This window comes from Bos grunniens, chromosome 19, assembly GCF_055505025.1.
Source record: "Bos grunniens cultivar Pamir isolate PY7600 chromosome 19, Bosgru_T2T1.0, whole genome shotgun sequence".
Classification (NCBI taxonomy): Eukaryota; Metazoa; Chordata; class Mammalia; order Artiodactyla; family Bovidae; genus Bos; species Bos grunniens.
Window position 1 is genome coordinate 38,509,411 of NC_141183.1, and position 16,143 is coordinate 38,525,553.

Genomic DNA, 16,143 nt, shown 5'->3' on the forward strand with positions numbered 1-16,143 from the left:
TCTTGGCCCTTCGCTCCCTGCTGACCACCTGCTTCGACTCGGAGGCGGCGTCTTGACACTCCGCGACCTCTCTGTCATGGCGTCCGCGGGGCGTCTGCCGCCGGGGCCAGGCACTTGGCCGGGCGGCGACCTTCCCAAGATGGCGGCGACAGAGGCCAATTCGCGTAGGGGGCGGGGTTCCGCCTCCGGAGGCGGAGCAGGAGGCAGAAGGGTCGGGCTAGCGGGCAGGCTGCTTCCGAAGTAGGCAGCCCCAGCGCGCCTGCGCGGAGCGGCCCTGCGCGCTGTGAGGCTGTGGCGGGGGAAGGCACCGGTGGGGCCGACGGGCGGGTTGAAGGAGGGAAGCGGGCGAGCGAAGTCCCAGTGCGCGCCGCGGCGGCACGGGTACCCTCCCCTTCCGGGCGTGAGGCGCTGTGAGGAAAGCTGAAGCGAGCGGACTCGCACCGGCAGCGAGGCGCCGCTACCGCCGCCACAGCCCAGCCTTCCTCGGCTTCGGCGCTCCCGTCGTGGGGGCCCGGGTTCCTCAGCACACCCAGCTCCAGCATCTCCGGAGCCTGTGCCCAGTTCTTCGGAAGCCCCGGCGCCAGCCCGGGCCCTTGGCGGGGAGGATGACGGAGCTGCAGTCGGCACTGCTACTGCGAAGACAGCTGGCAGGTGAGGGAGCGGGCGGCTGGGCGGCGGGCCGGGCCGCGATCGCGGCGAGCAGCTGCCCGCTTCTCCTCTCCTCCAGGGCGCTCCCTGGCTGGCGGGCCGGCGGTCGAGGGGAACGGCAGGCTCCGGCGAGATCGGGCGCGGGCCTGCGAGAGTGGGGAGCCTGGGCGCCGGTCCGGGCCGGGTCCATCACTTCTTCCCCGGCTTTCCGAGGGTGTTGGGGGCGGGGGCGCGCCCCAGCCTCGGCCCCCGGACGGGGCCTGGCACCACCGGGGATGGAGGGGAGCTTGTCCCCTCCCCCACTGTTCGGTGGGACGTTGCGGGGGAGGGGCTGTGGGTACCCTGTCCCGGCGGACCCTCCCTGGAGGGGCGGGTCCGGGCTCAGGTGCGCCCGAGACCGCTGGACCCCCCGAGGCAGGTAGAGCATCTGAGCCCGGCCGGCTGCGCGTCGCGGGCTCGGCTGTCTGAACCGCGGGGCGGGCAGCCGGGGGCAGGGTGGGCGAGAGGAACTGGCCGCGGGGCGGGTAGGTGAGGCGCGCCAAACTTCTGCCCGGGCAGCGCCGGGTCCGCGTAGTTGTGGCGGACAACAAAAGCGCCGGCCTCTGCGGCCTGGTCGCTGGCGCACGGGGTCTGAGAGCCCGGCGGGGCGCGGGACGCCGCCTCGCCTGCCTCCGCCTGGCACGGGCTCCGGCTGCGCCGCCCGGCTGGGGGAGGGTAGGAGCGGGCCGAGCCGAGAGCCGCTCGCTGGCCAGCTCGGGGCTTTGTGCTCCGAGCGATTCTGGCTCCTGTGCAGGCCTGCGGGGCCCCGGGGCTGCGGCCCGCGGGCTCTGGCTTGGGGCGGCGGCCGGGTCTGCCTCCCCAGAGGTGCCTGCGTCCCCCCTCCCCCATTGTCCCGGCCTCCGGCCGTTTGCGGCTTCCAGGTTGACTTTTTAGGGGGTTGGCTCCGACTCTGCTAGGACTGTGTGAGCGGAGCATGCGCATTGGAGACGTACGTGTGCGGAGTGAAAGAGGGGGAGGCGGGTTGGTGGCTTCACAATGCCTCCCCACGTGCTGCCAGATTTAAAGAGAAATGAACCAGCAGTTAGCTTCTGCTGCCCAACGCCCGGCGGCTGTCCTTCTCGATTCTGGCGGATCTTCACCTCTCCTCTCTACCGCCGGAGGCCCTGAGCCGTCGGCAGAACCTAGAGGCTGGAATGGACATCCGTTTTTGCAATAGGTTTACAAAGAGTTTGAGGTGCTGGTTAAATCACCTTTGTGACTTCTTAAGGAAAAGGTTGTCAGGGGCTGTTACAGGTTGTATAGTTAGGTTTATTATTAGACCATGAGCAAGCAAGTTTGGACACATACTGAAGTTCTGGATGGTCAGGGGGAGTGATCTAGACTGAATGGAGAAGTTCTGGTGATCTCTGTGTCCATCGCAAATAATGTATTGGACAAGCACTGAATGAATAACAACTTTATTGTATCTTGTAGTTGCAAACACAGCTTACTGTTCTGTGTTTTTTTTTGTTTGTTTGTTTTGGTGGAAGGAATTAAGATGTTATTTTGTTTCCCTAAGAATTCCTTGATCAGAATAAGTTTTAATTATGTGAACTATTAAACAGTATTAAATATTAAAACAGTACTCAACTTAAATAATGGGAAAGGTGTGTATATATATATATTTATTTAAAGGTGTAAAAGAAGTTAAGCAGTTGCTATGAAAATAAAGTATGACTAATAACAGTGTTAGCAGTAGCAGTATTTCAAAATTCTTTCCAACCTACTTGTGAACAGACTCTAAATTTTGATAGCCAGTTGGTTCAGTTTTGCACTCTTAAAAGATTAATCCCAAATATTGATGAAGACATTTTCCAAAACGCTTTCTTAACGGATGACTTTTTGTTAAGGCTTACCAAGATATGCTTTAAGGTTGGAGGACAGAATGATTTAGTTTGTAATCTTTCATGCCTTATTATAAAATTACTTAGCTGCCGATTACTTTTCTTGCCTTCTCAATCAGAAACAAGGACTGTTGTTAATATTTTCTTAAGTTTTTGAAGGATATTAATTAACATACTCAGAATATATGAAGTAGGCCAAGGCCAGTGCATTAAGCGAAATGTGAAAATATCAAGTTTATTGGAAAGACTTGATAACTACATACTGAAATAAAGGCCCTGTTTAGTCTTTAGTAGTACATTGTTTGAGCTTTTTGGTTCTTTAGATATCATTTGAAAACAGGAAAAATGGTAAACTGTTATCTCTTGAACTCATTTAGAGTGAATTTTTGAAAGGCTTAATAATAAATGCTTTAAAAATTGTGTAATATATTGAACTGAGTAGACACTCAAACCTAAGCCATTCTAGGTGGTAGAATTTTGGAAACTTAAAATAGTGGCCAACAGTGGTTAGTTTACTAAGCCCCTAGTCTACCAGTCCTTAAGGATTTTACTTTATTACTTGAGGGGAGAATTTATTTTGTGGGTTTGTGTTCTTTTGTTGGTAATTGTAATGAAGAACCCGGTTACTTTGAGAGTGAAGTGGAATGGTTCCTTGGGTTGCAGTTACTGTGGTGCAGGCCTATATACTATGTAATAGAATGTTAAGCAGTGTTCTTGGCCGCTACCCACCAGAAGCCAGTAGTATACCGCCTCAGTTGTGACAACCAGGAATGTCTCTGTTGCCAGATGTCCCCCGAGGGACAAAGTCATCCGAGGTTGAAAAACCTCTGGTTTAAGGTGTTTTGGTTAAGACCAGAATGGCTGTTGTGAAGCAAGTAAGAAATACATTCATGAAATCAGATAGGTTGTATTTCTTTGTGGGTATTATTAGACTATGACTTACTCCTTTGCGAATTCAGCAGTCACAGTTCAGCTTTTGCAGTGCATAATGCTAAATACTAAGAAATTCCACAGCGAAAGAGATGATTTAAATTTTTCAAAAAGATATAAGCAGTGGTTAAAAATACAGAGGATAGAAAAGGTATCATCTTTCCACCCTTGACCCAGACTACTTTTTTTTTTCCGGAAGCAACCATCATTGATAGTTTCTTGTGTGTTTGAGTTCAGTTCAGTCGCTCAGTCGTGTCCAACTCTGTGACCTCATGGATTGTAGCACACCATGGGGTCTTGTGTGTTTATATGGGCTAATGTTTACTGAGAACTAGTATGTACCTGGAATTGTGCTGAGAGCTTTATGTATATATCTCATTTAATCCTCCTAATAAGGAAATTGAGGCTAAGAGAGTTTAAATTACTTATCCAAGGTCACACAGGTAGTAAGTGTATGAATCTATTCATATTCAGGACCTTCCTGTTAGAAGCTTTATTTTTAATTTGCAGCGTTGTCTTCCAGGGAGCAGCGATTTAATATAACTGTGAAATACGGTTTTATAAATTTAAATATTCAAGGTTAATTTATCCACTAACTACCAAAATGATTGGGGAAATATTCCCATCTTAATAAAATTTTATGCACAAAATAATGCACCCTACAATCTAAATGATATTCTTAAGGTAATCATAAAAGGATGTTTTAGCCACTGTTAGTTTAGGAGCAGCATTCTGCAGAGTGTCATAGGTTGAAAGCAGCACTAAGCTTTTTGGTGTTAGCAGTTAACTTGGGGAACATGAATTGTACTAATTGGTCATATTCCCTACTCTAACCATACTTACTTTATGACAAGCATTTATAAAGAATAAGAGAATCTTTTTTTTTTTTTTAAGATCACTTGAGGTTTTTTAACAATGACAACATAGATTTTCAGTAGTTGCTTTCTCATAGGTACCTGTCATTCCAAAACTAGGAAGAAGAATCTCTTTATGCAGTAACAATAAATAAATTGAACTCCTTTTATTGTAGAAAGTTTGATTGTATATTTTAAAGTAATCTGGAACATTCCCATATCTCCTTGGCTACCTATGTAAGTAGGTTGTGATGAATTATATGTGTTTCTCAGACTTAATGTGCAACAAAATCACATGGGAGTATGTTAAAAATACAGATTCCTGGCTTTACCTCCACAGAATCTTAGTCTACATGTCCAGATGGGGCCCAAAAAAGCCAAGTCTTTAAAGCAGTTTTTTTTGTTGATTGTGAAACTGTGTTCTGAACCCCACACTTCAACAGTTTCCCTAAGCTATTTTGTCATCCCTCTGGAGGGCCTTCTGCAAGGAGTCCCATTCCTAGTTTTTGTGGGGTGCTGTGTTTTGTTACCCTGGTGTTCATAGGATATTGAAAGAATGGTGTTTAAAAGGAGGAATTAGATTTAATATTTCGTATTGGCCTTTCTATAATGTATTGGCACTGTGACATAAAATTTCATTAATAATCTTAAACAAGAAAAAATAGAGTATTGATTATTGAAAGGGACCACCCTAGTGGTAGAAGAAACTAAGGTGATGAGCACAATATTATTCTTAATGGTTGTAAACTCACATATTTAGAAATGGAAGAAAAGCCTAAAAGTAAGCCTTATATTGCATCAAATTACTATTTATTTTAATAGAGTTTGGGGAATTTTTAATTCCAGAAATCATTACACTGTTCCAGATATAATGCAGCTACTATATGCTGTCAGAAAAAAAGTATAAACCAAACAAACATTGTGGTTGAAGAAGGGATGTTAGATGACTTGTAAATCCCTGTAGTTGAGGGGGAGCATCAAGGAATTAAGCATCTAATGTTTTGTTACAGAATCTTACTTCAAAATATATACATATACATATATTAAATCATTATGTGTATATCTTACATACAGTGTTATGTGTCAATTCTATCTCAGTAAAGCTGGAAGGAAAATCTTTAATTCTTGACATTAAGGAGTAAATATTTTAAGTTATAATTTCTGTTGCTCAGTGAATATTTTTGATATATAATGCAATTTAGTTTTTTATAAGTATTGGTAGTTTAAAATAAATGGTAGTTTAATTTTAAATTTAGAATGAACATACTTTCTATATTGTGTAACAGTTGATTTCACTTTCTCAAGTACACTGAATATATCAAGATGTTGAGGTAAACATTTGTTTACCTATAATTTGTACATATTAGTTTATTAGTATAATCTGTACTTACTGTAAAGTAGTACTAAAGTATATGGTTTTATTATATAGTTTATATAAGTTAATATACTTTATATTTGGTGATGTGTGTGTATATAATGGTGATGTTGTGTATGTTAGTCGCTTAGTTGTGTCCGACTCTTTGCAACCCCGTGGACTGTAGCCCGCCAGGGTCCCCTATCTGTGGAATTCTCCAGGTGAGAATACTGGAATGGGTTGCAGTTTCCTTCTCCAGGGAATCCTCCTGACCCAGGGTTAGAACCCCGGTCTCCTGCATTGCAGGCAGATTTCTTATCTGAGCTATAGGGAAGTCCCAAACATGCCTTAAGTATTAATAGAGTGATACTGAGTATGGAAAACCTGAAAATCCTTTCACTACCTCAATATTACTGTTGCTTTTTGACTTTTCAGGTGAAGCGTGTTTGCAGGTATCAAAATTTTCAATCTTTGGGTTATTTGATCTTGTTTACTTTAGTGCAGATTTTATTGAGCAGGGAATGCTAGTTTATTGTAAATTGTAGCAGGCTATGCTTTTGCTTCAAGCAAATAAAATGCTAAGCATTCTTTTGTTTTAATGAACTGACTTCAATTTAGGATGAAGAATTTTTCATTTCTAGATTATTGAGAAGTATTTTTGTTAGAATTTAAAACACTAGTTGACCTCCAAAAATCTGTTGAACGGCAACTTTGACTGGTTTGTAGGAAATAACTTTTCAGAGAAGAAAGCATAGTATTAATATATGCTTATGGAACCATTCTGGCCAAGCAAACATAATATAATTATATCTTGTTGAAAGCGTTTCAACTACAGAAAATTACAAATAAGAAAAAGCAAATATTTTGCAAATTTTGGTAATGAACATGAATTTTTGGTATGAACAGATAAATGAGGGGATAAGAATAAAATGCATCTTTAGGAAATAAGATGTTATCTCTGTGTGTGTGTGTGTGTATGTGTGTGTGTGTGTGTGTGTATATATATATATATTTTTTTTTTTGCACTAGTTCAAGATACTATTAGACTAATTCAGGTAAATCAGATTTTGTTTTTTCAGCTGTGCCATGCTTGTAGAATCTTAGTTCCCTGACCAGGGATTGAACCTGTGTCCTTGGCAATGAAAGTGCAGATCCTGGCCACTGGACAGCCAGGGAATTTCCTAAGTCAATTTTTTTTATCAGTGCTGTTCCCTTGATAGAGTTTGGCCCTCAGAGAAATTGCTAGGAAAAATTCTGTAATTTATTGCTGTTGCAGTAGACATGTGTACTTCTCTTTATGATGTGAAGTCCTAGAAAATTTTTGAAAAGTCAATTTTTGTAAGTAGAAATGTTTACCTTTTATTAAATGTTTTTATGCTTTTAATTATATTTTCAATTTTATATTCTTATATAAGATGTATTTTAACTAGGAGTTTATGTTTCAAGACAAAGTAATTCTAGACAAGGTAGACATGGCACCAAAAGCATGATCTATACAAAGTAGTATTGGTAAACTGGACATCATCAAAATAAAAAAACTTCTGTTTGTGAAACACAAAAGAAAAAGCAGGCTGTAGACTGGAAGAACAAATTACAAACTATCTGACAGAAGATTGTTCTAGAAAATATAGACCTCTTTAAAATTCAACAGTAAAAGAAAATGAACAGTCTGTTTAGAAAATGGGCAAAAGACATGTACAGACATTTCAGCTGGTAAATAAGCAAATAAAAAGATGTTCAACATCATTAAATACCAGGGAAATGTAAATTGAAACCACTGAGGTATCACCACATACCTATTTAGAACAGCTAAATTAAAACAAGTTAACACCACATGCTGGACAGGAGAAGCAGAAAAACTTCATCTCTCACATGTTGCTGGTGGGGATGTAAAATGGTACTGCCGCTATGGAAACAGTTTGCAGTTTCTTGTAAGACTAAATATACACTTACCATACAACCCATCAAGTACACATTGGGCATTTATTTCAGAGAAATGGAAACTTATATCCTCATAAAAACTTATCTGAAAATGTTCACAGTAGCTTTATTAGTAATAACTGGTAACTGGAAACAACGCAGATGTCCTTCATTGGGTGAATAAACCGTGGTACATCTGTACTACGGAATATACTACTCAGAAATAACCTGATACACAAAACAACTTGGATGATCTCAAGGGAATTATGCTGAATGAAAAAAAGCTAATCTCATAAGGTTGCATATTCTGTGATTCGATTTATATAAAATTCTTTTTTTGATGTAAAAAACATAGAATTGACAGTCAACCATTTTCCAGTGTGGTTTGGTAGTGTTAAGTTTATTCACAGTGTTGTAAAAAAACAACCCTCCATAACTCTTTCATTTTGAAAACCTGAAATTCAATAAGCAAATCTCCCTTTCCACTTTGACCCCAGCCATTGCTAACCACCGTTTTATGTTTACAGTTTCTCTGCATTTGATTCATATGAGTAAATTCATCCAGTATTTGTCTTTTTGTGACTGGCTTGTTAGCGTAAGGTTTGTTGTAGCATACAGCAGGATTTCCATCCTTTTGACACTAAATAATACTCCCTCGTATGTATGTATACCGCATTTTGTTAATCCATTCATCTGTAGGTGCATTTGGGTTGCTTTCCTCTCCTGTGGTTATTGCTGCCATGCACATGGGTGTGAGATATCTCTTCAAAACCCTGCTTTCAATTCTTTTGAATATATAGCTGGAAGTGGGTTTGCTAGTTCATGTGGTAGTTTTTTTTTTTTTTTTTTTTTACAGGTTTAATGGGTTTAATAAGTTTACCCCTTCAGTTCCTATTTGCAGCACCCAATATTCCTTTGAAACACCAGACAGAACCAGCGGTGGCCAACAGTCAAGGTCAGACCTCCAAAGTTTAAAAGTTCAGGTTCTCTGAGCCATGTGGTAGTTTTTTAAAAATAAACTTTACTTTTAGAACCAGTTTTATTTTTTATTTTATTATTTAAGTTAATTTCATTTCTTGGCCATGCTGCAAAGCTTGTGAAATCTTAGTTCCCCCACCAGGGATTGAACCTGAACTCTGGCAGTGGAAATGCTGAGTCCTAACCACTGGACAGCCAGGGAATTCCCTTTAGAGCAGTTTTAGATTCACAGCAATCTTTCTGTTCTATTTTTCCATTGCCCTATACAACTGTATATCAAAATAAAAAGTTTAAAAAAGCCACTTGTAACCAGAGCATTTTTATCGGTCTTTTTTCATGTAAAGAAGTCCTTTTTATTAATAAACTTACTATCATACTTAGATAAGCCTACAGTGTGCCTGCAGTGCCACCTGTGACCTGGGAGACCTGGGGTTTGATCCCAGGGTTGGGAAGATTCTCCTGGAGAAGGGAAAGGCTACCCCCCCGTGCCCCGCCCCCCCAGTATTCTGGCCTGCAGTCCATGGGGTCACAAAGAGTCCTGACAGGACTGAGAGACTTTCACATCATACTTAAAAATGTAGCAACATAGTTGCCATATTAACACTTTCAAGGAATAGGAAGCTGCAATTGAGATACATCTATAGTTTGAGGTAGAAATTCCATCTTAATTTTAAATAATCTTTGTTTAAACTTCTTGTGCTATTGTTTGGAAAATGGGAGAAAGGATCACTATAAAAGCTCATTTATTGAGCACTACTGTTCAGTTGCATTGAGAAACACGGAGAGAATGCAAAAGATAATTGACCTGGTATTCTTGCCTTGAGGTGCTACATTTAATAGGCGTTGATGGACATGTAAACAAAATTATAATGCTGTCAGTTCAGTTCAGTCCCTCAGTCGTGTCGGACTCTTTGCGACCCCATGGGCTGCAGCACTCCAGGCCTCTGTCCATCACCAACTCCCGGAGCATACCCAAACTCATGTCCATTGAGTTGGTGATGCCATCCAACCATCTCATCCTCTGTCGTCCCCTTCTCCTCCTGCCCTCAGTCTTTCTCAGCATCAGGGTCTTTTCCAATGAGTCAGTTCTTCACATCAGGTGGCCAAAGTATTGGAGTTTCAGCTTCAACATCAGTCCTTCCAGTGAATACCCAGGACTGATTTCCTTTAGGATGGACTGGTTGGATCTCCTTGCAGTCCAAGGGACTCTCAAGAATCTTCTCCAACACCACAGTTCAAAGGCATCAATTCTTCTGTGCTCAGCTTTCTTTACAGTCCAACTCTCACATCCATACATGACTACTGGAAAAACCATAGCTTTGACTAGACGGACCTTTGTTGGCAAAGTAATGTCTCTGCTTTTTAATATGCTGTCTAGGTCGGTCATAACTTTCCTTCCAAGTAGTAAGCGTCTTTTAATTTCATGGCCGCAGTCACCATCTGCAATGATTTTGGAGCCCAAGAAAATAAAAGTCTCACTGTTTCCATTGTTTCCCCATCTATTTGCCATGAAGTGATGGGACCGGATGCCATGATCTTCGTTTTCTGAATGTTGAGTTTTAATGCCAAGTTTTTCACTCTCCTCTTTCACTTTCATCAAGAGGCTCTTTAGTGCTTCACTTTCTGCCATAAGGGTGGTGTCATCTGCATATCTGAGGTTATTGATATTTCTCCCGGCAATCTTGATTCCAGCTTGTGTTTCTTCCAGCCCAGCGTTTCTCACGTTGTACTCTGCATATAAGTTAAATAAGCAGGGTGACTGTATACAGCCTTGGCGTACTTCTTTTCCTATTTGGAACCAGTCTGTTGTTCCATGTCCAGTTCTAACTGTTGCTTCTTGACCTGCATACAGATTTCTCAGGAGGCAGGTCAGGTGGTCTGGTATTCCTAGCTCTTTCCGAATTTTCCAGTTTGTTGTGATCCACACAGTCAAAGGCTTTGGCGTAGTCAATAAAGCAGAAATAGATGCTTTCCTGGAACTCTCTAGCTTTTTTGATGATCCAGCGGATGTTGGCAATTTGATCTCTGGCTCCTCTGCCTTTTCTAAATCCAGCTTGAACATCTGGAAGTTCACGGTTCACGTACCTTTGAAGCCTGGCTTGGAGAATTTTGAACATTACTTTGCTAGCATGTGCAGAAGGCAATGGCAACCCACTCCAGTACTCTTGCCTGGAAAATCCCATGGATGGAGGAGCCTGGTAGGCTGCAGTCTGGTAGGGTTGCTAAGAGTCGGACATGACTTGAGCGACTTCACTTTCACTTTTCACTTTCCTGCATTTGAGAAGGAAATGGCAACCCACTCCAGTGTTCTTGCCTGGTGAATCCCAAGGACTGCGGAGCCTGGTGGGCTGCCGTCTATAGGGTCGCACAGAGTCGGACACAACTGAAGCAACTTAGCAGCAGCAGCAGCAGTTGCTAGCTAGCATGTGAGATGAGTGCAGTTGTGCAGTAGTTTGAACATTCTTTGGCATTGCCTTTCTTAGGGATTGGAATGAAAACTGACCTTTTCCAGTCCTGTGGCCACTGCTGAGTTTTCCAAATTTGCTGGCATATTGAGTACAACACTTTAACAGCATCATCTTTTAGGATTTGAAATAACTGGAATTCCATCACCTGCACTAGCTTTGTTCGTAGTGATGCTTCCTAAGGCCCACTTGACTTCACATTCCAAGATGTCTGGCTGTGGGTGAGTGATCACACCATCATGATTATCTGGATCGTGAGATCTTTTTTGTACAGTTCTTCTGTATATTCTTGCCACCTCTTTTTAATATCTTCTGCTTCTGTTGGGGCTATACCATTTCTGTCCTTTATTGAGCCCATCTTTGCATGAAATATTCCCTTGGTATCTCTAATTTTATTGAAGAGATCTCTAGCCTTTCCCATTTTATTATTTTCCTATATTTCTTTGCCCTGATCACTGAGGAGGGCTTTCTTATCTCTCCTTGCTATTCTTTGGAACTCTGCATTCAAATGGGTATATCTTTCCTTTTCTCCTTTGCTTTTTGCTTCTCTTCTTTTCACAGCTATTTGTAAGGCCTACTCAGACAGCCATTTTGCTTTTTTGCATTTATTTTTCTTGGGGATGGTCTTGCTCCCTGTCTCCTGTATAATGTCACGAACCTCCATCCATAGTTCATCAGGCACTCTGTCTATCAGATCTAGTCCCTTAAGTCTATTTCTCACTTCCACTGTATAATCATAAGGGATTTGATTTAGGTCATTACCTGAATGGTCTAGTCGTTTTCCCTAATTTCTTCAATATAATGCTGTATAAGTACATAAACACAAGTGGAAGGAGGACAAAGACTGAGGAAGGAGTATTAATTGTGGGAGGGTACAGTGAAGTTGGAAAATCATAGGGAAAGAGCTATATTTTGGATATAGCAGAATCAAGATGTCAGTTCTTTAAGAGTTTAACTTAAATATTTAAAAAATTCTTGGCATTTATCAGTGTAGAAAAATTAGTAATTAGAACTATTTAGCATGACAGAAATTTAATGTTGTGAGACTTAAAAACAAATAGGGGTTTGGAAATGCCGGGCTAAATGAAGCACAAACTGAAATCAAGATTGCCGGGAGAAATATGAATAACTTCAGATACACAGATGACACTGCCCTTATGGCAGAAAGCGAAGAGGAACTAAAGAGCCTCTTGATGAAAGTGAAAGAGGAGAGTGAAAAAGTTGGCTTTAAAACTCAACATTCAGAAAACTAAGATCATGGCATCCGGTCCCATCATTTCATGGCAAACAGATGGGGAAACGGTGACAGACTTTTATTTTCTTGCGCTCCAAAATCACTAAGATGGTGACTGCAGCCATGAAATTAAAAGACGCTTACTCCTTGGAAGAAAAGCTATGACCGACCTAGACAGCATATTAAAAAGCAGAGACATTACTTTCCCAACAAAGGTCCGTCTAGTCAAGGCTATGGTTCTTCCAGTGGTCATGTATGGATGTGAGAGTTGGACTGTGAAGAAGGCTGAGTGGCAAAGAATTGATGGTCTTGAACTGTGGTGTTGGAGAAGACTCTTTAGAGTCCCTTGGACTGCAAGGAGATCCAACCAGTCAATCCTAAAGGAAATAAGTCCTGAATATTCACTGGAAGGACTGATGTTGAAGCTGAAACTCCAATACTTTGGCCACCTGATGCGAAGAACCGACTTATTAGAAAAGACCCTGATGCTGGGAAAGATTGAAGGTGGGAGGAGAAAGGGATGACAGAGGATGAGGTGGCTGAATGACATCACTGACTCAATGGACACGAGTTTGGGTAAACTCTGGGAGTTGGTGATAGACAGGGAGGCCTGGTGTGCTGAAGTCCATGGGGTCGCAAAGAGCTGGATACGACTGAGTGACTGAATTGATAACTCTACTGAAGATTTCCAAGAAAATAGTCTGGACGCAGCTTTTGAGGGATGGCAGTAATTTGTAATTTAAGAAATTTTGTATAGAACCTGTCTGCTTGCTTACTTCACGAGTATATAAAAGTGGAAGGAGGGCAGAAAGGAAACGAGTCATTCTTCATGATCTTAGGACTTCCCGTATGTGGTCAAATTCAGTTCTTATAGCAAATCTTTGGAGTAAACACCTTTCTGGGATAAGGAAATTGAGGTTCAGGGCTTCCCTGGTGGCTCAGTGGTAGAGATTCCACTTGCTATGCAGGAGACGCAGGTTTGATTCCTCCGTTGGGAAGATCCCCCAAAGGAGGGAATGGCAACCCCACTTCAGTATTGCCTGGAGAATTCCATGGACAGAGGAGCCTAGCAGGCTTCAGTCCATAGAGCCACAACTGACCAACTGAGCACAACTGAGGTTTTTATTATGTCTGGTATTCCCTGGAGCTAACCCCGATGGAGCTGGCTGGCAGAAATATATCTGCTAATGAAATTGAAACCCTTTCCTTCTCAGTGGTTTCTTTAACATTTGGGGCTTCTTAGACGCCTTTGAGAATCTAGTAAGCATTAGACCTTCCTTTAGAAAAGGCACACACAGTTTTGGGTATAATTTTAGAGGGTTTTCTGATCTCGTGAATGAGACTTCTGCACATGTAATGCTGTCTCTTACATCATTCACTCAGCAAATTTGATGACAATTTTGTGTGTTATATAGGGATGCCCAAAATGAATAAATTATTCTTGTATTCCAGAAACTCATAGTCTATGGAAAATTCTGTCAGAGGGCTGCTTTAGCACACTGTGCCAGAGGGAGTCGGGATGTTTGCTTCTGCCTGGACGTCTTCGGAGAAGTTGGTGGCATTTGTGCTTGACTTGAAAAGGATGTGTAAAATTTGATCATGCAAACTTAAGAAAGGATTTAAGGCTGAGAGAGAAGCACAAGCCAGACATAAGACTTGCGCTGAAAATAAGTCACTGTGGTTGGAGTATATGATGAACCGAACTAGTGGGAAGACAGTATTTGGAAAGGTTGGTTTCATTTGTGGAAGACCATAAAGATACTGAAGCATAGACTTTTACCAAGGAGGGGAGAAGTGATGTGATCCAAGTGTGTTGGACAAATGCTTCTCCTTATCTGTGGTGAAAGACCAGGTTTAATAAATTTTCCAATTCATTATATAATGATTCTTTAAAAAACAATAAACAAATTATTAGAAAGATGAAATAAAGATAGATTCTAGTCAGTACTTTATAATATTAGGTTCATCAGATAAAATGACTGTCATATTGTTCTCTGAGTGTCTAAATGCTTGCTGTGGCTGACGGTCACGGACCAGTAAGTTTGGTACATTGGCACCAGTTAATGGACCACGCTTTAGCACTGCTTTGGGCAGAGTAGAGAGAGATACTAGACTACAGTCTCTCCACAAGGACAATGATTTTTATTTTTATTAACTGACTTATCACAGATGCCTGGAAGAGTGAAACAGCAAGCAACCAATAAGTATTTATTGGATGGATTAAAATTACTGTACTAGATCCACCTCCACCCTCCCCCCACCTGTCTCCCCGCCCCATTACTTTGGCACATGTGAACTGAACCTTTTAAGGTAGAAAGTGAGACAGTTAGAAACGTCCATAAAGTAAACATTTAATTCCTTCTATATGCCAGGCCCTGAGGATCCAAAGATTCATGATACAATTCCTGGCTTCCCTGTCTAGTGGAGAGTGTCGAGTTTTATAAACAAATACTGGTTGATCATTAGAATATATATACTTCATCACATTTGTATAGACATTCTTACCTTTCTTACATCCCCGCCTTCACTTGTTTAAAGTATAGCTTTGACCAAATGGGGCTTCCCTGGTGACTCAGGGGTAAAGGATCTGCCTGAAAGGCAGGAGACCTGGGTTCGAACCCTGGGTCAGAAAGATCCCCTGGAGGAGGGCATGGCAACACACTCCAGTATTCTTGCCTGGGAGATCCCACGGACAGAGGAGCCTCGTGGGCTACAGTCCGTGCAGTTGCAAAGAGCTGGACAGGACTTAAGTGACTGAACAACAACGACGACAGATGTTTTAAAATATAACTTTTCTAATTAATAAAATGAACCTATTTATTATAGACTTGGAAAAGATAAAATGTGATACAAACATCAACCATCCCTTTGCAGCCTCTTAACATTTGATTCTTTTCATTGCATTTTGCTTTTTTTTGTAAATTGAAATTCTGAAAGAAGAACCTTCAATATTAAGGATTGTAGTGAAAATCACGCTCTTCAAAGTAGAGTTTGTTAAAGTTCCTTTTACATACTGATTCTCTTTAAGAAATCTTCAAGATTAAGGAGTTCTTTTTTTCCAAATTTATTTAGCAAGTAAATGACAGAAATTTTAAACTCAGATTTTAAATTCAGGTCATCTTATTACCAGGACTACTGGTTTTTATACAGTAGCATGTTTAAACTTTGAAAACTTTGTGGCTTTTGGAAGGAGAACTAATATTGCTCGTGGCCTCACCTGATATTTTGAGATTGTCTTTCTCAACTTCTATGCTGTAGGATTCTAAGACTAAAATATCTACTTCATGGCTTATGTCAGGAGGGTTGTTACTCTAAGACTTTTCTTAATACTCTTTTACTTATTACGATAATATTTATTTTTCATGTTTAGCAGTGTGTAGGATGGTTTATATTGTCATCACTAGCCGTCTAGGACTTTGGGCTGTGCTCACTTCTGTATTCAAACTGCTGTGAACATCTGTGGTGTGGTAATTCCCCAGGGAAATACTGTATTTTTTTTTTTTTTCCTCAGTGTCTCTTCTGGTTGTTTTTACATCTCTCCCTTAGGATTATACCTTTGCTGCAGTTTCTGCCCTTAGCATTTGCTTGGTGGAAAAAGAACAAAACTGTCGTTATCCAGTTTGGTTTATATTTAACTCTTGTGGGTGCAGCTGTGGCACGGGTGAGGATGCTGTGCTTCCTGCTGCCCTCTTCAGGGTCTAAGGCATTCGGTGTGGCTCTTGGGGGAAGCAGTGCCATTGTGATAGGCCTTCCCCACCCCCCCGCCCCCCGCAATAAAGGTAATTTTAGAAGAGTTTTAGATTTACAGAAAAATTCTAAAGATAGAGTTCCTATATACCCTGTACCCAGATTTCCCTGTTATTAACACGTTACATTA

General features: G+C 41.7%; 1 protein-coding gene across 1 annotated transcript in view; it reads left to right on the forward strand.

Moving 5' to 3' along the window:
* The first annotated feature begins 237 nt into the window (after positions 1–237).
* The window catches only part of UBE2G1 (ubiquitin conjugating enzyme E2 G1), an 88,124-nt gene continuing 72,218 nt past the window's right edge, over positions 238–16,143 (forward strand). The window contains exon 1 of the mRNA XM_086359575.1: positions 238–651. Coding sequence (XP_086215701.1) covers positions 606–651 — 46 coding nt within the window. The 5' untranslated portion in view covers positions 238–605. The remainder of the gene's footprint in view (positions 652–16,143) is intronic.